Source organism: Silurus aristotelis, assembly GCF_946808225.1.
Source record: "Silurus aristotelis genome assembly, chromosome: 2".
Lineage (NCBI taxonomy): Eukaryota > Metazoa > Chordata > Actinopteri > Siluriformes > Siluridae > Silurus > Silurus aristotelis.
This window is the reverse complement of record NC_139575.1, coordinates 11736052-11762105: the sequence shown is the minus strand read 5'-3', so window position 1 is coordinate 11762105 and position 26054 is coordinate 11736052. Positions and strand designations below refer to the sequence as shown.

The 26054-nt window shown below is 37.6% G+C and overlaps 1 protein-coding gene across 3 annotated transcripts in view; it reads left to right on the top strand.

Annotated features, from left to right (window-relative positions):
• The first annotated feature begins 2185 nt into the window (after positions 1-2185).
• Positions 2186-26054, top strand: part of shroom2a (shroom family member 2a) — a 49022-nt gene continuing 25153 nt past the window's right edge. The window contains exons 1-3 of one of the 3 annotated variants that reach the window (XM_083565530.1): positions 2186-2934; positions 3034-3301; positions 24071-24219. In XM_083565530.1, the coding sequence (XP_083421656.1) occupies positions 3068-3301; positions 24071-24219 (383 nt within the window). In that variant the 5' untranslated portion in view covers positions 2186-2934; positions 3034-3067. Of the gene's footprint in view, positions 2935-3033; positions 3302-8883; positions 9234-24070; positions 24220-26054 lie in introns of those variants that run through there. The other 2 variants (XM_083565532.1, XM_083565533.1) reach the window with 2 other exon arrangements.

Genomic DNA, 26054 nt, shown 5'->3' with positions numbered 1-26054 from the left:
GCCCAGGTAAGACACCTCTGACGTTGTCTCTGATTCAGGAGTGGTTTGACACATGGAATGCGTCAGTTGTACCCCATGGATACTTCTGTGTGTGGAGGCTCTTGAAGCACTGACACCACCTGCAGTCCACTCTTTGTGAATCTCCCCAAATTCTTGAATGAGCTTCGTTTCACCTTTTTATACCACGTTTTTTTTTTATTCATTCAACTTTCCATTAATGTGCTTGGATACAGCACTCTGTGAACAGCAGCTTCTTTAGCAAAGACCTTTTGTGTCTCACCCTCCATGTGCAGGGTGTCAATGATCGTCTTCTGTACAGCTGTCACGTCAGCAGTCTTCCTCATGATTCTGTAGACTAAACCAGACTGAGACACAATTTCAAGACTCAGGTAACCTTTGCAAGTGTTTGGATTTAATTATCTGATTAGAGTGTGAAAAAACGAGTCTCTAATATTGAACTTTTTCACAATATTCAAATTTTCTAATATTTGTGTTTTCATTAGCTGTAAGCCATAATCATCAATATGAAAAGAAATAAACATTTGAAATACATCAGTCTGTGTGTGATGAATCTGTATAATATACCAGTTTCACTTTTTGTATTGAATTACTAAAATAATCAACTTTTTAATGATATTCTAATTTATTGAGATACACTTGTAAAAAATTACATCTAAGCTCTGTGGATAAATCAGATAAAGCAGATTTACATTAAATTTACAGATTTAAATGGGACAACATTCCTCTCCCAAAACTAGCAACTAGTCTCCTTGGTTACCAGATGTTTACGGACAGAAAACATGATGCTACACAGTGGTAAACATGGCTCTGTCCCAACTTTTTTGAGACCTGTTGCAGCTATCAAATACACAATTGTGCCATTTTTTACCCTTTAAAATGCTAATATTCTCAGTTTGAACATTTTAAATGTTTGTTTTTGTTTTCATTGTGAATAGAAAATAGATTTATGAGATTTGCAAATGCACCACATCCAGACACAACATGTTCAATTGTGTGAATCCAACTTTGTGACATTTGTGAAAAGGGTACTGGATTTGTAATGAAGGTTAACATGGCAAAAAGACTTACTCTTACTCTGACACATATAAGCATTACACATTATGGATTCATCTAGAAAATCTATTTTCTAGAGGCTCAGTTTGACCTACACTATATGGAAATAGAAGTTTATATATATATATATATATATATATATATATATATATATATATATATATATATATATATATATATATATATATATATATATATATATAAAAGACATTCCAGCCTTTTGTGGTTTTTCTCAAACTGCTTCCAGAAAGTTGGAGGCACACAATTGAACAGGTTGTCTCTGGGGTGTGGTGCATGATCTCATAAATCCATATTATATTCAAATCATTTGTATATTTCTACTTTATTTAACTATAGCTTCAAAACAATTGACTATTATTTTTGCAATAATATATCTGAAGGCCAGCAGCTTAATATTTGTGCACATGAATCATCAGCATGGGTAAAAAATGTGAACTAAGTGATTTCAACCATTTTGTTATTGTTGCACTTAATGCACAGTAGCCTGCAGAGTTATAAAAATCCAGTGAGCAATTTATAGTAAGCCCACAACAATCTGATGCTTAATTAACATTACCTGAAACTCTTGATCTGAATCGGCTTTGCAAAACTGGCCTGTTGGATGAAATGTAAACAGGAGACAGTGGAGTTGTGAAAAGATTTCACAATTCAATTCAATTCAATTCAATTCAATTCAATTCAATTCTTTTCTTTTCTTTTCTTTTCTTTTCTTTTCTTTTCTTTTCTTTTCTTTTCTTTTCTTTTCTTTTCTTTTCTTTTCTTTTCTTTTCTTTTCTTTTCTTTTCTTTTCTTTTCTTTTCTTTTCTTTTCTTTTCTTTTCTTTTCTTTTCTTTTCTTTTCTTTTCTTTTCTTTTCTTTTCTTTTCTTTTCTTTTCTTTTCTTTTCTACCAGCAGGGGGAAACATTTCACCTGATTCTTTAAGAATCTGCATCACAGCCACAGGTAGACTTTACAACCGCGCCTCTGCTGCTCACTCGAGGGTATGGGACTAAAATTGCCCCCTATCGGACATAAAGTGTGCTACATAGGCTACTGCCATGCGTTATTTCATACCCTACTTAGTGTCCCTCTATAGGAAGTATAGAGGAATTTGGAACTAAGCCCAGGTTTGTCTCCCGTAATCCAGCAGGAGACTTGGCAACAAAGTACTCCGACTTTCATTAGGACGCTAAGCGCCGAGCGCGTTTGCATCTGAGGCGATTATTCCATTTTCATTTCGGTCAAGAGTTTAATGTACAGGCTTTTAGGGATAAATGTGTAAATTGATTTTTATGTCTGTATTTAAATAAATCTTTTTAGTTAATTAAAAATTAGGTAAGGTAGCCCGAGGTTAGCTTGGGAACCTCCTGCTGCTGCCGGTTTATACTTTGGTGTAGTTTTATTTTATTCGATTTTATTTAAATCTCGACTCTTTATAGCGTTTTGTAAATTTATACATTTATAATTATAAATACTGCTGCTCTAATTGGGTTTATGTATTAATTATCAGGTTACAATTTCCTTTATTTTAATCTCCGTTTTCGAGCTAACCGATTAGCCGCATCCTTGCTAGCGACTGAAACCAAGTTAAGAAGGAAAGTTGGCTGAAAGGCGAAACTCAGGATTTTTTTTCCTTTACATTGTTTTTGATGAAACTTGTTGCTGAAACCCATGTTGGAGATGTAGGCTGGTTTTAAAGCACAACCTCATTAGGAGTAAAACACAGAGAGAGAGAGAGAAAGGAAAGGGAAAACCGTAGAGCGCTTGTGTGAGAAGCCTTCAGCATCAGCATGCTCCTCTTCCACTGATCCAGTCACCATGGCGGTGTGGAAGCGGCTCCTTTCTGCAGAGCTCCAGCAGGTGCTGCGGGTGCTGCTGCCCTCAGAATAAACGCGCTTAAAGCACGTTCAGTGTTTTATTCGGAGATAAATTTAGTAAATAAAGTCGGTTGTGTGTTAGAGACACGCGGAAGCTGAGAGTAAGTGAGGAAGAAATGGACGCTGTGGATCGTCCAGTGGGGCTGCAGCAGGGCTTCAGTGTGCGTGATCACAGGCTGCTCTCTGACCAGGACCAGACTACAGCGACTAATGACCGCGCTGCTGCCGCCGCCGCCGGCCGCTGTGGTGAAGCCTGGAGATTAGTGTGTGTGTCTCTGTATGGAGGAGCTCCGTGGGGTTTCACTCTGAGAGGAGGACGGGAACATCGAGAACCTCTCATCATCACCAAGGTACAACAGCAAGCCCTCCACATTGCCTTTAAACTCATATTCGTTCTGTCTTTCTAATCTTACCCTTTCTTTCTAATGCCATATTACTTCTCACTTTCATCTATCTATCTATCTATCTATCTATCTATCTATCTATCTATCTATCTATCTATCTATCTATCTATCTATCTATCTATCTATCTATCGATTGATATACTGATATACTGATATATTGATCTTATGGCATGTCAATCATTTAAATTCTTTCTGTCTGTCTGTCTTATGGCATAACACTCATCTCACTTCAGCTTTCTTTCTATTGCCATATTACTTATCTCACTTTCTTCACAGTATTGGGCCATCCATCCATCCATCCATCCATCCATCCATCCATCCATCCATTTCTCTCATTTCACTTCTTCAGTTTTCTTTCTTTCTTGTGGTATATCACTCATCTCACTTTTTGAGCTTTATTTCTTATAGCATATTACTTTCTTCACAGTATTGTCTTACTTTCTTTCTGGCATATTATTTCTTACTTTTTTTAAAAATTACTTTTCACATTAATACATATCACTTCTCTCTCTCTCTCTCTCTCTCTCTCTCTCTCTCTCTCTCTCTCTCTCTCTCTCTCACATATTTCTTGTACAGTATTAACTGTTTGTGTCTTTATTATGACACATTATGACTCATCTCACTGCCTTTACACCTGTTCACACTGATAAACCACAGTATATATTCAGTATAGTTTATACCCCTGTCTTTCAGCCTGTCTGTGATAAACAGAAATTATACTTTACACTTTATCTGTGAGTTTAGACTCTGTTAGCCGCTTGTTCTGCAGCCTGCTTGTATCAGGGTAAAGCTACAGTACTGGATCTGTTTCAGTCTTTAGAATTGCAGTCGTTTCCTGATTAATTACCATTATGATTTGGTAAAACATTTCCTCCTGATGGCAGTTGTCTCTTCCCGGATGACCATACCCACCTCCACATGGCACAAGCCCTCACTTAATAAAAGACCAAAATGATGAAAAACATAAGCAATAATATGAATTCCTCCAAAGCAGAAATTATATTGCTTTTGCTTTGCTTTTACTATTAGATAAAATACTAATAGTTAAAATTACTGTCGACTATAAAATTAGAAAAAGAAAACAAAACCCCCGTATTTTCTGAGCATGTGTATAGAAGATAAGTGATCACCTGTTGTTTACTGGGTAATTTGGCAGCCTCAGTCTCTGGAGATTGGCATGGTTAGTGTCAGTGGTGCAAAGTGTCTCACAAAAACCCGTTACCCGTCAGCAACTGCGAGTCAATCCAACTCCAGCTTGTCTGCTCACAATGGCTACTCTGTGCACGTGCTGAGGTGTTCGAGGTGTCCAATCCGAGTTTACTAGAATGATTAAATGAGTTTTTCTGTGAATGAATTTCTTGAAGGTTGAAGGTTAAAAACTGAGCTGTGTTTCAAATCTAACAATTACCTCATGAGGAGATCAAACACTGGCATGTTCTCAAGCATTACCTTAATATATTTTACATTTTAAATACTTTGGTCTTTCCATTTATCCAGTTAAGTGAGCACAGTCACCCAGTCAAATATTTATTGCATAAAAGTCTGATTAATTATTAAAATTAGTGTGTAATATATATAAACTTGAAATGTAAATATTTAGTGGCACACATCCTTTCAGATGTCCTGTTTCTCACGAACCTGTGCTGTAGCCTGTTATTACAAATAATTTGTCTCCTGTGGTTTTTTATTTTTTATTTTTTTTCTGTTTTAGGCAAAAATTTCAGGCATGGTTTTTTTTATGCAGAACATATATTTTAAGTAGAATGTTTCTGGGTGTGAATGGTATGCCGATTTGAAGTACTGAGGCATTACAGGTATCGGTTCAGATTAAACTTGTTATTCAAAGCACAAGAATGGATTGTTGTAGGGTAAGAACACATCCAGGAGATTGTGAATTTTTGGCTGCTGCTGTAAACATTTGCCCTCCTCAGTATGTAAATATCCTCAAGGTTTCTTTCTAATGCCATCTCAGGGAGTTTTTTTTCTTGCCACAGTTGCCACTGGTTTGCTCATTAGAATTTATAAATCTAAAGTTATATACACAATCTATTCATTTCAGTAGAGCTTCTTTGGGACATTGTCCATTGTTAAAAGCGCTATACAAATAGAATTGAATGGAAACAATTTCCATTCAGAGTCTCAGGCCCTAAATAACAATATTCCTGCGACATTCCTTAACAAATCAGTAAGCCATCCTTGTTTCACCTAAATAAAAGTTCGATAATTTTCAATGGTTTTCAATGCTGAAATGTTTTAATGTGGCACTGCATTTTTACTGGTTAATTGGGAAAAATCAGAGCAACATATCATGCAAACATGTGCATCATAAAAATATCAATAATTATAGTATTATGTGGATTCTTCCATATTATCCCTCTTATATGCCTGCATGCAAACGCCTTGACGCACATATCGGTCATTGAAACACCTTTTCAAGCTGATTTATAAGTGCTGTAGTGTTGGAACAGATGCAGTTTGCAGTAATATATTCAATTATCTGTGTATAACAAGGTATTGGTTAAACAATACTGGGTTTGACCATTTTACTGACTGATAAATGACACGTTCACGTTTGGCTGTGTGCACACTAGAAAAAGCCGTTGACAAGTTTAATAATTTTAGACACTTCTTGGGGCTTAATTTCAAATGCATTTTGTCTCAGGCTTTGCTCATACTGAAAAGATATATATTCCACAAGTGTAACTGTGTGTGTTGTTTTTAGTTGATTAAAAGTTATGAATGTATCTTATTGTGTTTGTGACATCAACAAAGACAGGAAAAACCTTGGCTCATGTTTTGGCTGTCTGATTTAAAGTTCTGTTCTCATATCGGACTTCAAGATGTTATTAATGTCTGGGTAGCATTTGAGTTTTCTCTACATGTGTTTAACTGTGAGTGGACTGGTTGTAATCAGCAGGAGAAATGCATGGGAGCTGTGGATTACAGTGTCACAATTTTGTGTTTCTATATACCCGCATGTTTGCAAGAGCACTTGTTAAACCTGCTTGTCTGTTACAAAACTCTGAACTGTCTGTCTGTCTGTCTGTCTCCCCTTAAACGGTACACAAAATTCACGGTTCGGTACGTACCTCGGTTTTTAAGTCACGCCTCAGTACAATTTGGGTACAGTTAGGGGGAAGAAATGGGAAACAATAAAATGTATTAATGCAGTTTATTAATATTTGTGAACATCAACATTTGAGGTTCCCTGGTGGTCTATTGGTTAGGATGCGGCGCTCTCACCACTGCGGGCTGGGTTCGATCCCCGGTCAGGGAACCAATCCCAGCCATTAGGGTTGCACAAGCCAGTGCACTCTTAGTGCCGGTCCCAAGCCCGAATAAATGGGGAGGGTTGCGTTAGGAAGGGCATCCAACGTAAAAACGTGCCAAATTGAACATGTGGATCATGAATATGGATGATGCGCTGTGGCGACCCCTAATGGGAGAAGCCGAAAGAAAGTAAACAACATTTGAACAGTTAAAATTTTAAAACAAATTTAAATAAAATGCATCTTGGTTAAGTAATAAGTAAAATATTTTATAAAAAAAGAAATGTAAAGCAATACACTTTTTTTTAATTATATTGTTTACATTGAGAAATCAATTACATTTCCACCAAAAAATAAATTGATGAGAAAAAAATTTAAATAAATGAAAAAATGTAATTAGTTAATTTATCCTATTGATTCTTTAGCGTATGCATGCGTAAAACAAATCTTATTTCCGGTACGGCGTGAGTGGGCACAGTGACTACCGCACTAACTCTAGTTTCTTTTTACATGTATATAGATAATATACACACCCCTGGTATTGCTGTGTTTTCAAGTTTAAAAATAAAACATAACAAAAACTCAAAGTGTGAGGTGGGGAAGCGGTCTGCCATTTTTATACATTCCTGAGAAACTCCTGAAAAAAGTATTGCATTCCATATATGTGTACCGAACCGAAAGCACAGTACTAAAAGATTTGGATAATAACTTGTACCATTACACCCCAATATGTAACTTAAGGATGCCACACAGGTGTTGGATAGGGTTCAGGTCTGAAGACATACTTGGCCACTCCATCTCCTTCAGCAAGGCAGTTGTCAGCTTAGTGTGTTTGGGGTTGTTTTCTTGTTCTGTTCGGCCCAGTTTCTGAAGGGAGGGCATCATTTTCTCCTCCAGAATGTCACAGTACATGTTGGAATGCATTTTTTCCCCCCTCAATGAACCGTAGCTACCCAGTACCAGCAGCACTCATGCAGCCCCAGACCCTGATGCTACCACTACCATGCTTGACTGCAGGCTAGACACAATTTTCATGGTTCTCCTCACCAGGACATCACCACACATGCTGGACACACCATCCGAGCCAAACAAGTTTATTGTAGTCTCATTAGACCACAATATATGTAATCCATGTTCCAATAATTCATGCTTTTGTAAAGGTTGTCTTCAGCAAACAGTTTGCAGGCTTTCTTGAGAGCCGTGTAAACCGACTTGCGGTGTGTGGTGTACGGTCTGAGCACTGACCAGACCTTTCTCTTCTGCAACTTTTAAAGCAATGCGGCCAGCACTCATGCGTCTGTTTTTTTTAAGCAGCTTCTGCACCTGGCGCACAGCACAAGGACTCAACTTCTTTGATGGACCCTTGCGAGACCTGTTCCGAGTGGAAACCGTCTTGGAAAACCTCTGTATGACCCTGGCCACTGTACTGTAACTCGGTTTTAGGATAATAGCGATTTTCATATAGCCTAGGCCACCTTTGTGGAGAGCAACATTTCTAATTTTTAAATCCTCAGAGTTCTTTGCCATTAGATGCCTTGTTGAACATCCAGTGGTCAGTGTGAGCTCTATACAAGATACATACATTTGTATGGTCCTGTCAAGCATGACAAAAACCTGAACATGATGAATAGTATGTGTGGCTTGGCATGGTTACATGACGTACAGTTGTTATCACTTACGTTGTACTCACTGCTGTTGCCAGTTATTTTCACAATAGTTGCTGTATGTTATTTTCAGAAGACTGCACAATGACTACTTTATAATATATCCAAGCTTAACATTTGTAGTATTGTTTTATTAAGATTTGCTGATAATGTGAGGGGTGCACTCACATTTGTGAGATTCTGTATGTATACTAATCTGCTTGTTCTGCTGCCTGGGCTTCTGATTTGCTCATCGCTGTAACATAGGATTGAGAAGGTTTGAAGAGGTTGTAGAAATATTTCTGACAACATAGTAATTGTCAGAAATGTATGAAGAGCTGACTGAAACACATTTATGTGATCTATTGGCAGTTAAAGTGGGAAGTGTAGACTAGATGGCATATGGAAAAGAGGCCCAGGGTGTTCATCTATGCACATGGCCTGAAATGGAAACATTGCATTTTCAGCCTTGAAACACATTCTTTGGCAACTCATTTAGAACAGAGGTCGAAACTCTTGTGTTTTGACTGGTTAATGATCAACTCTGAAAGACCTTGCTGGTTGATTTCGGGGTTTATTATATATTCAGCATGGAATGATCTACATGCTTTGACTGTGTACGCTTTAGCTCAAACGTCTTCCAAAGTCCAGCTGTTTTAAGCAGTGTGCACATTCTCCAGCAGCCGTTTCACCGTGGCTTCTCTTGTGAACTCGCTGTAATTTTGAAAGCCATGTGACCAAGAGAAGTAGAATTCCTGCCATTGCTTAGCTTCCTAAGGAGATCAGAAGTTTAGGCTGGATCCTTTACTTGGAGACTTTCTGAATGGTTTGGCGCCGCTTGACAATGCTTTTGAGTTTGTGAGGTTGAATGGATATTCTGTTGCTCACCTCCTGAGAGACTTACTCAGCAGGGAACATTGGCATTTTTCCATACCTCCTGGAGACCTGGTCACACCTCAGCAGGTGGTGAGATCAGTTAATATTATACTCTTGCATGTTGTTATTTGTCAATTATACCTTTTATGGTACTCGCACACTGGCTCTAGTATCATTCAGATTATTAACCTCAAGCTGTGTGTGTGAACCGTTTATTACAGTTCAGAAGTTTCTGGCCTGTTTACTTCAGATGTTTCTGGTCTGTGTAAAAACAAAAAACTTTGTCTTTAGCATTATATATGAAACGGTTAATTGTTGCATCTTCCTCCCAAACTGGTTTGGAAGAGAAACCAAGGCTAAATGAAGTGCCCTAAAATTATAATACATTTGTTGCCTCAAATGTGTATCCCCAAAAATCAATTACATGTTTTGTGAACAAAAAGGCTGGCACTTATATAGCAGGTAGATTTATATGCCAGACTTTTTATTCCCCAAATGTGCCATTGATTCTTGGCAGTGCATATACAGTCTTCTACCTTATCTGTAGCATTTTACAAGGCCAGTGTCATAGTTACACTGATAATCTGCAGTGTGTCCATGGACAGCTCACATTTACATTTGTCTGCTCATTGGTGTTTCTTAACACAATGGTGCACACAGTACAGCTCTGTTTTTGGGGTTGCACAAGTACAGTCCTGGGCAAAAAAAAAAAGGATCCAAGCCTTAAATGGCACAATAATAATCTTTTACTTGTCTTATCAACAAATTATTGTTCCAGAAATGAGCAAGAGTTAAACAGGGTAGATTTCTCCCAGTTCTTTTATTCCTTGTTCATGTATAAGTTTATCAGGCCCTTGACAGGTTGCATCAGGTGTGGCAAATAAGCAAAATAATAACCAATCCTTCAAGGCAAAAAATCAATAAATAAAACATCCTAGAAAATATTGTTAATCACACAGACATGTCAGTTTTGTCAGACAAATCTGAATCATGATTTATTTTTTTATACCTTTACCTTCATGTAATGTCCAAGTTTAACTCACTGGCTTTTCCCCAAAGGTAGATGAGCAAACGGTGGCAAACTGAGGTCTCAAGAGTACATTTAATTTAATTCTTTCAAGCATTCTAAGAAATTTTTTTGTTGAAACAATTAAACGATTAATATTTTGGCACCCCCCCAAGGAGTGTAAACATTTTTACTAGTCACTAAGTACTTTGGAAAATAGTCAAAACTGTTTCAGGAAAAACATTTAAGTTTTTTCTCCTTCCCTAGCAAAGATTAATTTGACAGGTTACAACAGTTTTAGGCAACTGTAGCTTTATAATTAACTGATACTGTGAATATACAAAATAATAAAGCTTTGTTTTTTTAATATACTTTTTAAAAACGTTAATTTATAAAATGTTTTTAGTTTCACGACGGATAGAGGCAGCAATATTTACAACAGCTTCTATGAGATTTGTGCATGTGGATCGGCTAGTTTGGACTGACATGCTGATGATCTGAAACTAATCTAGTAAAGTAAGATTGGATAGTAATGTACAACCTTAGAAAGTGTTATTTTCAATGCAATTAATTTATTTAGCTTTAAAGAACAACAGAAAATACATTGTACCTGCCAGTATTATATCTGCAAATATTATAGATCTTTAGACTGAAACCACACAAAGAAAGACAAAGTTTCTCTGTATTAAATAAACCAACAAATAAATGTTGGCTGTTGTGACATTTAGCAGATTGAAAGCACAAACAAAGGACATACTGTTAGACAATTATTGACAGTTGTTTTAAAGCATCCAGTGGGAAGTTCTGATAACATCACCTCCCAATAGTTTTCATATTATTTAAAGGAGAACGTTGCATACTTTTAACTTGTTTCTGTTTATGAGTACTGCTGTGGCATGTTAACAAAACAAGTCCTGCCATCATTTGAATTATAATATCTTTTTAAACAGTTCTCCCCAACCACTCTTTTCTCGGCTTCTGAACTTTAATAAGGTCAAAATCCAGCATGTGCTGCTTCTTTGAAACCCCAAAGGCCTTTATCCTGAAGACTGCCACTTTTTCACAGATTCTTTCCAAAAGACATAAACACCTCACAGAAAAGTGCAACTGTATTATACATTTTTAGAAACTCATACCATATATGTGGTGCATTCGTCATTTATAACTTCCTGTGCAGGCTCTGATTGCAGACATAGCTTATGAGACGAAGTGCATTTATATCATTTTATAATCCTGCCATGATGGTATAGAAAATAAACACTTTCTGACCAGTAACAAGGCATTTAGCAGGTTTAGTGCTGAGTTAGACCTTATAAACTTTCCAGAGAATATAATTTGTTCACTAAGTATTTGGACTGTGCTACGCAACATCTGCACCACAAATATGCACTATAGAGAATGGACTCAGATACGTCATGGGTTTCTTCAGAATAGGATGTTTCCAAGTAATGTTTGCAGGATACACTGGCAGTTTTGTAATCGTCAGACTTGTTATTGGTAAAATAGCTGTGTGAACTAGACCTCTGTGTGAGTGCAGTGATCTCACTGCAAAAAGCTCCTTTAATGTTTGGCTAATCAGTCGTTTATCACCTGAGGAGAGAAGTGAGTGCGAATGCTCCATTATTAAATGAATCCAATATATACATATGCTTCTTTGTCTTCCTTTGGGGGGGATGCATTGACTTTTTGCCTGATTTCTCTGAGGGCTCAGCAAGGCTTCTCAAGTTAACTGGCAGTGCCAGGAGCATCCATGGAATGTCCGAACTTCGCAGCATTCTCCAAACGTACTGAATTATACCTGACAGCCTGAAGCTTGTTGGAAAGGCACAATCTAGCATCTGGGATAAATTTAGTTTGGATTAGAAAAGACCCGGACAACTTTTATAGGCTAACCTTCACTTGGAGTTTGGCCATTGGATTTTTAAATGAAGGCTGTTGTACATGCTGTGCTGCACTTTATTCCCCCCAAGAACTCGACTGAGATCTTCATAACCTCTGAAGAACCCTTCAGGTTTTTTAGGACATGCACGCTTTAAGGCATCCAGGCTCACTTTATTTTGGAAAGTCTGTATTCTGTTTTAAGCCAGTAACAATGTGAAAGTTGTTCTCATTCATACCTGTTAGTATTAAAAAGATGGATTAACTGTATTAGTGACAAGCTCACATTTCTCTGTGTCCTAGTTCTTTACTTTGCAAACACCTATCCATTCATTGCTCGATTACTGTGAAAAAGCCTTAGCATTCACTGAGAGGCTTTGCTTATTAACTCGATTTAGTTATTCACAGATTTACTAATTAACGGAAATAAATGTACCAGAATTTGCTGGCTTTATTTTTAAATGGAAAGTATTTCGAAGTAAAAAAAAAAAGGGGAGAAAACTGGAACTAATTAAAATTCCCAGCATTCTTTTCATACCTTTGGTTTTGCCTGAGGTCTTCATTGTGTTTATTTTAAATCCCTCTTTTCAATGATCCCAAGTAATCCTGTTGTACACTGTTTACATGCTGGATAGACACTTTGAGACCCCATCTGTCTTTATGCTCAATGCAAAGATATTTATTTGAAGAAAAATGGATCAGATCATACACCTTAGTTTAACGCCATCATTGAAAACCTGCATATTTGACTACAATGTCTCTGTGTGGCACTAAGATAAGTCTATCGTATTAAACCTATGTTAGATCTTTTTTTGTGTGTTTAAAGATTAAAAAAGATATGTTGTGCATTTAGCAAAAATATCTGATTTTTGGCATTTCAAATGTGCATTATGAACATATCCTTGATATTTTAAGATTATTATTATTATTATTGATGCACATTAACGATACAGTAGGACAAACCCTCGCTCTCATGTTTGCCACAAGGTGTTGGAAACATTTCTTTCAGTCTGGAGTCTGGTCCACGTTGACATAATTGCATCACAGAATTGTTGCAGATTTGTCCTCTACACATTTGTCCATCTCAAGTTTCTAGCACATCTCAAAGGTGGTCCTGAACTGTTAACATGAAGCAGGTTCTGTTTATGAATTCTTGCATTTTCACCTAATGACCTTAAACCTACTTTCTGCATGCCACAGCTGAAATTGTCAACATTTGTTTAATTCACCACTATCCTGCTTTGGCCAGCCTGTGCCTAGTGTATCTTCAGATTCCTGTTCTTGCCTGACAAGAGTAGAACCAGTTGTGTGTTCGGTGTCTGCTGTTGTAGCTCATCTGCTTCAAGTTTTTAGGCTTTTAGTCCCAGGATGCTTGTGCTCTAGGGTTGTAAAGGGTGGTTACTGAGTTACTGTAGTCTTTCTGTAGGCTCAAACTATTCTGGTATTGTACTATGGCCTCTATCATTAACAAGGCATTTCTGGTCAAGGACTTCTCACGCGGTGAAGGTTTTTAGTCTTTCGCACCTTTTTGTGTGAACCGTAGAGTCTGTTGTAATTAAAAATATGAAATAATCAAACCCATCAAGTACATGTTACGGTTCAAAATGCTAGCCTATGTGTAATAATATAAAATGTTTATAAATCGAAAATATTGAGATTTCCGTATTTTAATAAGTTACCAACTCTGATGGCAAAGATTACACTGTTGTTCCTTATTAATTTATTTTCACTGTTAATCAGCTTTTCTGAACATTAGTGTATAAATGAGCATTACTGTCATCATATTACATACACTATATAGACAAAAGTTTGTGGACTCCGGACCATAAGATTCCTGTGTTCCATAAGATTCCTATGTGCATTTTGTACATCCCATTTTACATTTAGTCCCCATTTGCTGTTAGAATAGCCTCTGCTCTTCTGGGAAGATGTTTCACTAGATTTTAAAGTGTGGTTGTGGAGATTTGTGCTGTGGCAGTGGGAGCTCAGTGGATACGCAGTGGACGTCCGATTGAAAGGTCTTGCGTTCAAATCCCAGCTGCATTAAGCTGCTCCTGTGGTGCTTTGGGGCCCTTAACCTTCAGTTGTATCAATGAGATTATTGTAAGTCGCTCTTGATAAGGGCATCTGCCAAATGCCGTAAATGTATTGCTCACTCAACCACAATATAATTGTCATTGAATTTGTGCCTCCAATTTTGTGGTAACAGTTTGAGGAAGAATCACATGTGGCTGAAAAAATCCCCATACTTTTGTCCATATAGTGTCATGTATTGTACAAATGTTCTAGTGATGTGATGTCATATCACCCACCCACACATCAAAAGTGCTGGAAGGAACACACAAATCTAGTGTTTAGTCTCCACCTGACTGCTAAGACCTGGGAGAAAATGATGTTTGGACAAAAAAAATACAACAGTTTTGAGATAGTGTTAGTGTTTTTAAAGTGCTGAAAGACATCACTTGTATGGTATCAGTAAAATATGTAAAGCATGTGGGCCGTTGTCTTGTGTGCTATCAAAAGTAAAAAAAAAAAAAGAAAAAAGATAAAAGGTGTCTATGTATTCAGTTGTCATTGTTTTGCCTTCTCCCTCAGGCAGTGACACTATTTCCGTATTAGATTCTCAGGCCTTCATTTCCATAGTCGAACGGGTATTAATGATTCCCACAAGATATGGCACCAAGCGCCATCCGTGTTGGAGTTCTTATATGGTCAAATTGTTTATTTGACTGCTGCTTGTTACATTGTTTCAGACTTATTGTTCTAGATTTAGCCTCAGGCATCTCATATGCACTATTATTGAAGGTACTGCTCTTGACCTGAACACATGGGGTTAATGCTTGGCATTATCTTTAACAGTTCTAAAGAATTTATGTCAAGGAAACAAGACCCGGTGTGGTATTGTGCTAGTTTTCAAGCACAAGACAAAAGCATTATGGTGTGTGAGTGTATTTGAAGCTGTGGGGGAAATTGTGAGCAGTGTGTGGGAGACCTGCGGGACAGAGAGAGAAGCTGTCAACTCAGCATTGCACACACAGGACAACAGTCAGCATAACACACACACACACACACATTCCACAGATCCACATTCTTTCCCTTCACTGCAGTGAGCCCCAAAATGCACATTCAGCGAGGTAGAGGATATATGCGTCCCTGGCTTGTACCTGTAGTGAGTTGTGATGTTCTTAGATTTGTAAAGTAGTTTACCTTAAGTTGGTATAAGTCTGAAACTGAGTATAGGACTGGCACTAGTTTAAGATTCTGACATCTATTTTAAGACATTTAAAATTTTCTTCATCCAGTCCAACAATGTTGGTAAATGAGCCAACACAAATCATGCTTATGAACAGAGCACAGTTTTACCTAAAGCACAATACCATCATATCTGGGACGTTTTATAAGACTGGACAATAGAGGGGCTCAGTTACTAGCAAAATGTCAGTCTCTAATCAGTATCAGGTTTTACTTAATATTTAGAGCCATGATATTATGAAAAATGGATAAGGGTACTTCCCTTGTGTTTATATAACTCTAATTTCTACACTGCTCGCATCATCTACTTAAACTCTGCCAATGTTTTAGCATATATATTTTTTTAGACTTCCTGTTGTCAATGTTTTTGTATTGGCAAGAGTTGAAATAAGAATAATAGAAAACTGGCATTATAATGTAGTGTAAGCAAGTGTTTTTTTGTGTGGTTCTTTTTTCCCCCTTTTACTGCAGTTAAACATCCCTCCTGTCTGTAGCTGTGCCTTATTACAATATTTAGATTACAATCAAGTAATTAAGTTATAAATGCCACTTGGGTTAAAAGTCTCCACCCACTTTGATTAGATTATTCAGATTAATATGGTATTAGTAAAAATAAAACTTAAATGAAATTCATTTATTAGCTGCCATTCACATCTTATGTTTATTAAAGTGGTGAAAGAAATGAGAGCAACAATCATTTACAATTCTATTTCTTTCTCCAACATTATACTACAATTTGTAATAGTGTTGAACTGATCATTCATTGGAATTATTAATTACAGTAAAACCTCGTTGTACAAGCATAATTCGTTTTTAAAAATTGCTCCTAGGTCCATTTGCTCGTACGTTCCCCATAAGAATGAATGTAAAAGTGATTTAATCCGTTTCGAGACCTCATTCGATCGCTCATTTTTGCACTTAAAAAGTATTTGTAGCCTTTTTTAACAAACAAATACACCGTATTTATTATATTATTATAATAATATATTATAATATTACCGTAATGTAAACATAATTTAACACTGACCCATGTGATAGTGGTTGATTGCGAGTGTGAGACGCACACCACGCTTGTAACCTCCTCGGTTTCCATGGTAATTCTATGTACTTTCGTTTCCACAGCACCATCACTGATTTACTTGGAAGACATTTTTCAAGATTTCTAGTGAAATAAAAATATAAAACTAAACAAAGGTAAGTTTTTGCTGCACTGAACAATGAGAGCGACCGAGTGATACGTCATCAACTAAGGGACTGATGCAACCCTCCGCCGAAAACGGGGAACCAGCAGCGTGGGTTTGCTCGTGCCTTCGAAATTTGCTTGTGAAACAGGCATGCTACATTACTTTATTTGGATTTAAATGTCATATGGAAATATTAAAGCATGTTACAATAGAGAAATTGTGCAAGTAGAGAAACTCATAGCATTGCACACCACAGTTGGCCTCATGACAAGACAACGCAATTGTAATGCAATGCAAAACTGTTAAATTTTTTATATATATATATATATATATATATATATATATATATATATATATATATATATATATATATATATATATATATATATACACACACACACACACATACACAGTGAGGAAAATAAGTATTTAAACACCCTGCTATTTTGCAAGTTCTCCCACTTAGAAATCATGGAGGGGTCTGAAATTGTCATCGTAGGTGCATGTCCACTGTGAGAGACATAATCTAAAAAAAAAAAATCCAGAAATCACAATGTATGATTTTTTTAACTATTTATTTGTATGATACAGCTGCAAATAAGTATTTGAACACCTGAGAAAGTCAATGTTAATATTTGGTACAGTAGCCTTTGTTTGCAATTAGAGGTCAAACGTTTCCTGTAGTTTTTTACCAGGTTTGCACACACTGCAGGAGGGATTTTGGCCCACTCCTCCACACAGATCTTCTCTAGATCAGTCAGGTTTCTGGCCTGTCGCTGAGAAACACGGAGTTTGAGCTCCCTCCAAAGATTCTCTATTGGGTTTAGGTCTGGAGACTGGCTAGGCCATGCCAGAACCTTGATATGCTTCTTACAGAGCCACTCCTTGGTTATCCTGGCTGTGTGCTTCGGGTCATTGTCATGTTGGAAGACCCAGCCTCGACCCATCTTCAATGCTCTAACTGAGGGAAGGAGGTTGTTCCCCAAAATCTCGCAATACATGGCCCCGGTCATCCTCTCCTTAATACAGTGCAGTCGCCCTGTCCCATGTGCAGAAAAACACCCCCAAACCATGATGCTACCACCCCCATGCTTTACAGTAGGGATGGTGTTCTTGGGATGGTACTCATCATTCTTCTTCCTCCAAACACATTTAGTGGAATTATGACCCAAAAGTTCTATTTTGGTCTCATCTGACCACATGACTTTCTCCCATGACTCCTCTGGATCATCCAAATGGTCATTGGCAAACTTAAGACGTGCCTGGACATGTGCTGGTTTAAGCAGGGGAACCTTCCGTGCCATGCATGATTTCAAACCATGACGTCTTAGTGTATTACCAACAGTAACCTTGGAAACGGTGGTCCCAGCTCTTTTCAGGTCATTGACCAGCTCCTCCAGTGTAGTTCTGGGCTGATTTCTCACCTTCCTTAGGATCATTGAGACCCCACGAGGTGAGATCTTGCATGGAGCCCCACTCCGAGGGAGATTGACAGTCATGTTTAGCTTCTTCCATTTTCTAACGATTGCTCCAACAGTGGACCTTTTTTCACCAAGCTGCTTGGCAATTTCCCGTAGCCCTTTCCAGCCTTGTGGAGGTGTACAATTTTGTCTCTAGTGTCTTTGGACAGCTCTTTGGTCTTGGCCATGTTAGTAGTTGGATTCTTACTGATTGTATGGGGTGGACAGGTGTCTTTATGCAGCTAACGACCTCAAACAGGTGCATCTAATTTAGGATAATAAATGTAGTGGAGGTGGACATTTTAAAGGCAGACTTACAGGTCTTTGAGGGTCAGAATTCTAGCTGATAGACAGGTGTTCAAATACTTATTTGCAGCTGTATCATACGAATAAATAGTTTAAAAATCATATATTGTGATTTCTGGATTTTTTTTTTAGATTATGTCTCTCACAGTGGACATGCACCTACGATGACAAATTCAGACCCCTCCATGATTTCTGGGAGAACTTGCAAAATAGCAGGGTGTTCAAATACTTATTTTCCTCACTGTGTATATGTAAGATAAGATAAGATAAACCTTTATTCGTCCCACAGTGGGGAAATTTCTATGTTACAGCAGCAAGACAAAAAAATAAAAACAGAGAAATAAAAACAAATAATAATAATAATAACAGTATTATAATAATAACAAAGAAATAAAAATAAATGCAAATGTATGAAAAGAAAAATATACATATACTACAATAACAGTATATACACAGTTACAATGTATAAATGCAAATAGGGGGAGAAAAAAAAGTACGCGTTTCAAGTAATATTTCAAGGTGGTATTGCATGTAATTGCGGGTAATATTGCACATAATATTGTACATGATTCATGTAATATTGCACACAGATAATGTTATTGCACAGCTTAAAAAGTAATAACAGTGTTGTATTTTGGTGACTGGTTTTACTGGGAACAGCTTTGGTTGTAAAGTCTAATAGCAGCAGGGAGAAAAGACCTTCTGTAACGCTCCTCCATACACTTAGGATGTATCAGTCTGTCACTAAAAGAGCTGCTCAGCGATGTAACGGTTACATACAGGGGGTGAGAGGCGTTCTGCAGCAATGATGATAGTTTTGCTACCATCCTCCTTTCTCCCACCTCCTGTACAGTGTCCAGGGGAATCCCCAGGACTGAGCTGGCCTTCCTGATCAGCTTGTCCAGTCTCTTCCTGTCTGCAGTAGATATGCTGCTGCCCCAGCAGACCACTCCATAGAATATGGCTGAGGCCACCACAGAGTCAAAAAAGGTCTTCGGTAGCTCTCCGTGCACTCCAAAAGACCTTAGTCTCCTCAGCAGAAAGAGTCTGCTCTGCCCTTTCTTGTAGATTGCCTCAGTGTTGTTTGTCCAGTCCAGTTTGTTGTTTAGGTGAACACCCAGGTATTTGTAAGAGTCCACTCTCACAATGTCCCTTCCCTGAATGTTCACTGGTGATAGTTTGTTTGTGCCTACGGAAATCCACCACCAGTTCTTTCGTTTTCCCCGCATTTATCTGGAGGCAGCTCCGTTGGCACCAGTCCACAAAGTTCTGTATAAGTCCTCTGTACTCTGTCATCATCATTATTCGTGATCAGACCAACGATGGCAGAGTCATCAGAGAACTTCTGTAGGTGACAGGTTGCTGAGCTGAACATGAAGTCTGCAGTGTAGATGGTGAAGAGAAACGGGGCTAGAACCGTTCCCTGCGGGGCTCCAGTTTTGCAGACAATCATGTCAGACTCACAGGCACGAGTCCTCACATACTGTGGTCGGTCTGTGAGGTAGTCCAGTATCCAGGCAGACAGATAATGGTCCACTCTTATGTACACCATCTTATCCCTCAGGAGCGCAGGTTGGATGGTGTTAAAAGCACTAGAGAAGTCAAAAAACATGACTCTCACAGTGCTCCCAGCCATTTCCAGGTGTGAAATAGCCCGATTTAGGAGGAAGATGACTGCGTCTTCCACTCCAATGCCAGGTTGGTAGGCAAACTGAAGTGGATCCATTGATGGGCTCACCAGAGGTCGGAGATGAGTGAGCACCAGCCTCTCCAATGTTTTCATCAGATGCGAGGTCAGCGCTACTGGTCGATAGTCTCCAAAGTCTTTTGGGCGCGGCGTCTTTGGAACAGGCACCACGCAGGATGTTTTCCATATCTGTGGCCCCTTTCCCAGCTTCAGGCTCAGGTCAAACATGTACAGCAATATGCCGCACAGCTGGTCTGCACAGGTCTTAAGTAGCCTGGAGCTGATGCCGTCTGGGCCTGCAGCCTTCATCGCTTTGATCATCCTGAGCTCCATTCTCACCTGGGCTTCTGTAAGGGGCAGTGTGTATTGGATAGATTGTTGACTGGAGGGAATCGGCAGGGGGGGAAAGTTAGGTGTGTTGTGTATTGTCTGTGAGCTGATAGCAGTGCAGAGAGAGGTGGGGCTGGAGCTGCTTGCTGTGGAAGCAGAGAGGGGGGATTGCAGCAGGGGGGACTGGATGGGGGCAGGGGAGGGTAGCTGATCGAATCTGTTAAAGAATAGATTAAGATCATTCACCCACTTCTGGTCACCCACAGCCTGAGAGCTGGGCTCCTTATGACCAGTGATGGTTTTGAGCCCCTTCCACACACCGCTGACATTGTTCTGCTGCAGCTGATCCTCCATCTTCCTCTTGTAGCATGCCTTTCCTTCCCTGATCTTCTTTCTCAGTTATATATATATATATATATATATAAAATAACATTTCTTTTATTTCTTTTTATTTTTTTCCCCCCCATGTGTTTCTAACTATTACATGGTCATATTTGTAAAACATTATTTTTGCTACATTTGCCACAATTTCAGGCAGTTAGGTTAACAATGAAAAGTGACTAAAAACGAGTAAAAACAGTAGGAGATGACTATTTTCAAACTTTAAACAGTTGTCATGAAGCAAGTGCTTCAGTTTTGGGTAGTGAATAGTAATGATATTAAAATCTGTTAGCTTGTAAATAGTTGTAATTTTTCTGCCCAGTACCATGGATCAAATTCTGTTTTATTTTTTTTAGCACACAAGTGTTTTAGTATTTTCTATGGATCAAGTAAAACCTCTTTTCAGTACAGGATATAGTCACCTATAGTCCCCACTCATATATCAATGTACAGGATAACAAATCTTATATTCTCATTTAATTACAGATTATTTGATAAATGTTCACTTAATCCCTGTTAAGGGTTCAAGGGAAGTGCTGACTAAATTGCTGCAAAAACATTTTGATTACATTATTATTATTATTTTAGTGAATAATTTTCTTTTTTATGGTAAGATTAACTAAGATTATCTAAGAAAAAAATAGGTGGTTACTGTCAAATTTAGCGATAGTACAGTGTTAATAGAGGATTCCATATATAATATGTAATGAACGAAACAGAAAGAATTCTATGGTGTGTAAGGTTGTACAACGTGTCTCACTTCCACACACTCAGCTGTGCATTGTGCTGTCGAGTGCTAACTCCAGTGCGCTGGCTGTGCTTAGCTAACACTGGTGTTTTTCTATTGTTCTAGTCATTTATCGTCTCAGTGTGGTACAATATTCCAGGGGGTTCATCCACTGCAGTGTCTGCTTCAGATTAGCTTTTGAGGTTATTTTAAGACTTTGCTTGTTCAGGCATTTCTGAGCGTTTTCCTTGTTTTATGTTCTCTAAACGAACACTGGTTTACAGAATCCTGCACATTCTAAAACAATAAACACAACGGAGCATGCATTGTACACTGGCCAGAAGTAAAACCTTGTCCTTTCTTTATAAACGCACTTCTTTTTTTCGGAGCTGGAAGGTTTAGGATGTTATGATGTTCAGGAATCTCCCTGAAGAGCTTCCAAGCCAGATAGCTTATTGGTTTAAGTTTTGTAACTTTGAAAAATAATTCTTTAGTCTCTTAGATGATTAGTTCAGTAAAAAAAAAAAAAAAAAAAAAAAAAACATTTAAATGAATGAGTTTCTGAGTACAACAAAAACATTCATTCACATAAGAAATGTTTGGACTTTAAAGTAGTAGTATATATATATATATATATATATATATATATATATATACACACACACACACACACACACACACACACACACACACACACACAGAGATGCTAATTCTACCAATTATTTGGAAGATTTTCAGGCTTTTAGCAGTTTTGTTGAATTGTATTTACAGTTCTATTTCTAAGCATGTTGGGTTTTTAATTGGAAAACAGCAAAGCTTTAATTAGACAGATGAGGGTACAGATAATGCTGGGCATAGAATGCAGGAAAATACGCTGGCAGTTGTAGCTTTATCCACAGAAGCGTAGTAAAGCTTGCGAGAATTTAGTCATGTATATAAACTGATGTTCTGTGTTGAAAGGTATTTTCTAATCCTGTTCTGGGTGGGGTGGGGTGAGGGGCCAAATTCCATTTTTTTCTCGTAATACATTTCAAAAAGAATGAAGCCTGTGTGCATTAAAATGACCTCATTAGTTTGGCAAATTTTGCAGCACCTTCAGTATGCTGACGTTAGACTACCTTGTGATGTTCAACCAAAGGAATGTAGCCTACTTTCCTAATCTCTAAAACTGTTCAATGATGTCTGCAAACAAATCCCAAGTGAACAATCGAGCTACTCGAGAAGCTCAGGGCCTCGTTCCATTACGAAGCCCAGCATCTGCACGGGCGCCGGAGTCGGTGTGCCGAAGGGTTAATGTTTAGTCTAACAATACAGCACCATGCCTTGACCTCAGATAGCACACAAGCACCCATTTTCGCATATTACACATCATTTCAGGAATTCACTCCCACCAAAAGCCTTTACCTTCCCCACAGACTTGTCCAAATCCACCTTTTATGAGGGAAGAAGTAAAAGGCATATGATTAACCTGCACTAACTGGCGCTGCTGGAGCCTGACCCCCGCTGTGCTCATTTAGTAAGCAGAACATGCCATTCCAGTTTAGTCATTCAGACCACAACTCTTATAACAATAACTTACGACAGAGCCATCGCTCGGAGCTTTAAAGGGAGCTTCTCTCATTTCAGACAGAATATAATCTAGAACACATTTTAGCATGAGCACTCCGGATAAGAATGTTTTGTTATTTGGAGCGCTTACTTCTCTGTAGGACTTTGTGGGTTTATTTCTCACAGAGGGACAGAGAGAAAGGGACAGGATGTTCAGGGTGAAATGGTAAATTAAAAAGCGTGCCAATCTTTGGGCACAACAGGAATCAAAATGTGCACTCACACTCTTGTTTTTTTTTTTTTTTTCTTTTTTTTTTATTAATTAAAAATAAATTGACTATTGTATTTACACAGCTTAGATCCATTTCAATGCACAGTACTTTATCTGGTTTCTGTTTTTTGTAAACTTTTGCAGATGTCTAAATGATAAACCAGACAAGTAAAAAAAAAACACACACACACACACACACACACACACACACACACACACGAAGGCACATTTCTTGCACTGGCATTAGTTTATTTAATTCAACTTTGTGATAACTTGTGTGCATATGTTACAAAAATAAAAATGGCAAAAAAGGGATGAGCATATGATGTGCATAAAAAAAAGATAAAGAACTATTACTGATAACAGATTTGTTTAATAAAAATATTTTCATTTTTTATTAAAAGAAATATTTTATTTGTATTGCATGTTTCAACAAAACATTTGCCACTGAGAAATCATTAAATATGTCTCAATGGTAGCACGAAAACATTTAGCCCAGCTTTTAAATCATAAAATAAAATAAAAGATGAGATTCAGCTTCTTTCATTTCTTATGTTTAATCTGCATTTATTTATCCCGTGTGTTTATTGAGAGACCTGTATGTGTGGAATTATCCAGTCCAAGCCTTGACCTGGAATAGTGTCCCTGTTTAACTATTCCTTAATACATGTGTTCTCAATTGTAGATGTTATTATATGGAGAGTGGCAGTAATTCTTAAAAGGCATAGGATTTACATTCCTGGCATGTGTACAACATGTCCTGTTCTGGGGGGGGGTCATTCAGACCCACGTGTAGCATTTAAACCCTCTCATTGTTTCTAGATATCACAGTGTATTATATGTTTGTTTGCTGAGCTTAAGGGGAGATTGTTATAGAGTAATGTCAATGCGTTTCAGGTTGAAGAAGGCAGCAAGGCGGCAGACGTGAGGCTCCAGGTAGGAGACGAGCTCGTAAACATCAACGAGGTTCCCCTGAGCGGCTACAGACAGGAGGCCATCTGCTTAGTCAAGGGCTCCCACAAGACTCTTACTCTGGTGGTGAAAAGGTAATCGAAGTGCATAAAAGTGTACACACACATACACACATGCATGCAAAGCCTCACACACCTGTTCCCATAGGAAAGGCTGCCATAGTGATAAATTGTGATGGTGCAGATGGTGATGTGATCTGCAGCATGCCTCTTTGTGCTGAGCGCTGTGTGTTTAGTGTGTTTGTCATGTTGTGTGTGCATTAGAAGATCATGAGGCACTCAGTATCTGTGTCCACATAGCACACAGTTCATTTTTCCTTTAGAGCTTTTTTTTTAACGTCACATTAGCGCAGAGCTTAAAATCCTTTACAATGTTATTCAACCATTTGTCAGAAATGAGTGTTTTAGAAACACTAGGAATAAAACACAATGGGGAATGGTGTTCAAAGGAAATAAAAAAGCCAACAAGATTTTTATGACTTGAAGTGCTTTCTTTTATTGCGCAATAATTTGACATCAGGTAGGAACACAATTTTTATTCATTTTAGTCCTCTTTTGGTTATACAGAATAAGAAAGAAAAGACAGAAGAAGCTCTGTTAGTAACCTATAATTCAATCTGCCTGTCCTTAATAGTGTTGTATGTCAGATACCTCTACAGTGAGGTTTTCTATTTAATACATAAACAGTTTAATGAATTTTGGCTTTAAATAACAGTGCACACTTGAGCTTGAATTGACTCTACGAATTAGTTCAGAACCTTAAGATTAATTTTGGATAAAATCCATCTGGTGTCATCTGAACACAAGCTTCAGTATCAGACAAGTATTAAATCTGACCTTTTATACAAATCAGGTTCAGTATCATGTTTGTTTTAAATGTTTTTCTAAAGTGTTTATTTGCAAATTATCAAATAACCAAAAGAACAAAGATTTTCTATCTGATCTCAGACCCCTGAAACCCCTTCCATGCAAATATGTCTATATATTCTGTATATATCATTATATCTTATATTGTTCACTCACAGTCTGTATTCTATTCATGTCCAATATTATGTTTTTATTTTTTTATTTTATTCTCAACATTCTCCCATTAGGTGTATTTGCTAAAACTACAGCTAAGTAATCTCTCTTGCCTAAAGACACCTACTGAACCTGACTGATAACTTCTGAGATAAATTGGGTGTCTGAGCAACATGCTGTCAGTGCTGCTGGCTTACAGAGTTCAGCTCAAGCCTTAATATAACACGGCTGGCCCAAAAAAAAAAAAAAAAAAAAAAAATATATATATATATATATATATATATATATATATATATATATATATATATATATATATATATATATATATATATATATATATATATAAATTAACCAGAATTTATAGAGGTAACTTGTTTTTATTTATATATATATATATATATATATATATATATATATATATATATATATTTAGAATTTATCCAGAATATTAGTTTCCCACTACGGAAATGAACTTGACCACCAAATATGCACAATTATTTAATCAGGTTTTGCACGATTAAGTAATCGAGTCCGGCTATTCTAAGCCACTCCGATCAGTTCCTTGAAATAAAAACATTAGTCATTGACATGAAACAAAGAATGTGACTACATAAACTGCTTATAAGTTGTTTCACTTCATTTCAGAACCGACACGAGTCACAGAGAGCTCATTGTTTCAAACCAGCCAGTTTTTCATGCTTCTCTGCGAGCGCATTTTTCTTATGTGCAGTGAAACACACAGGCACTGTTGGTGTCGAGTCATGATCAAATACTGTCTAATAAAAGAGCATATCAGATTTCTTGGCTGATTAGTCTGGAGGTAATTTATTTATTCGTTTTTTTATGACAGACTTTAAGACCCTGCTGTAATTCATGTTATAGGTTTATAT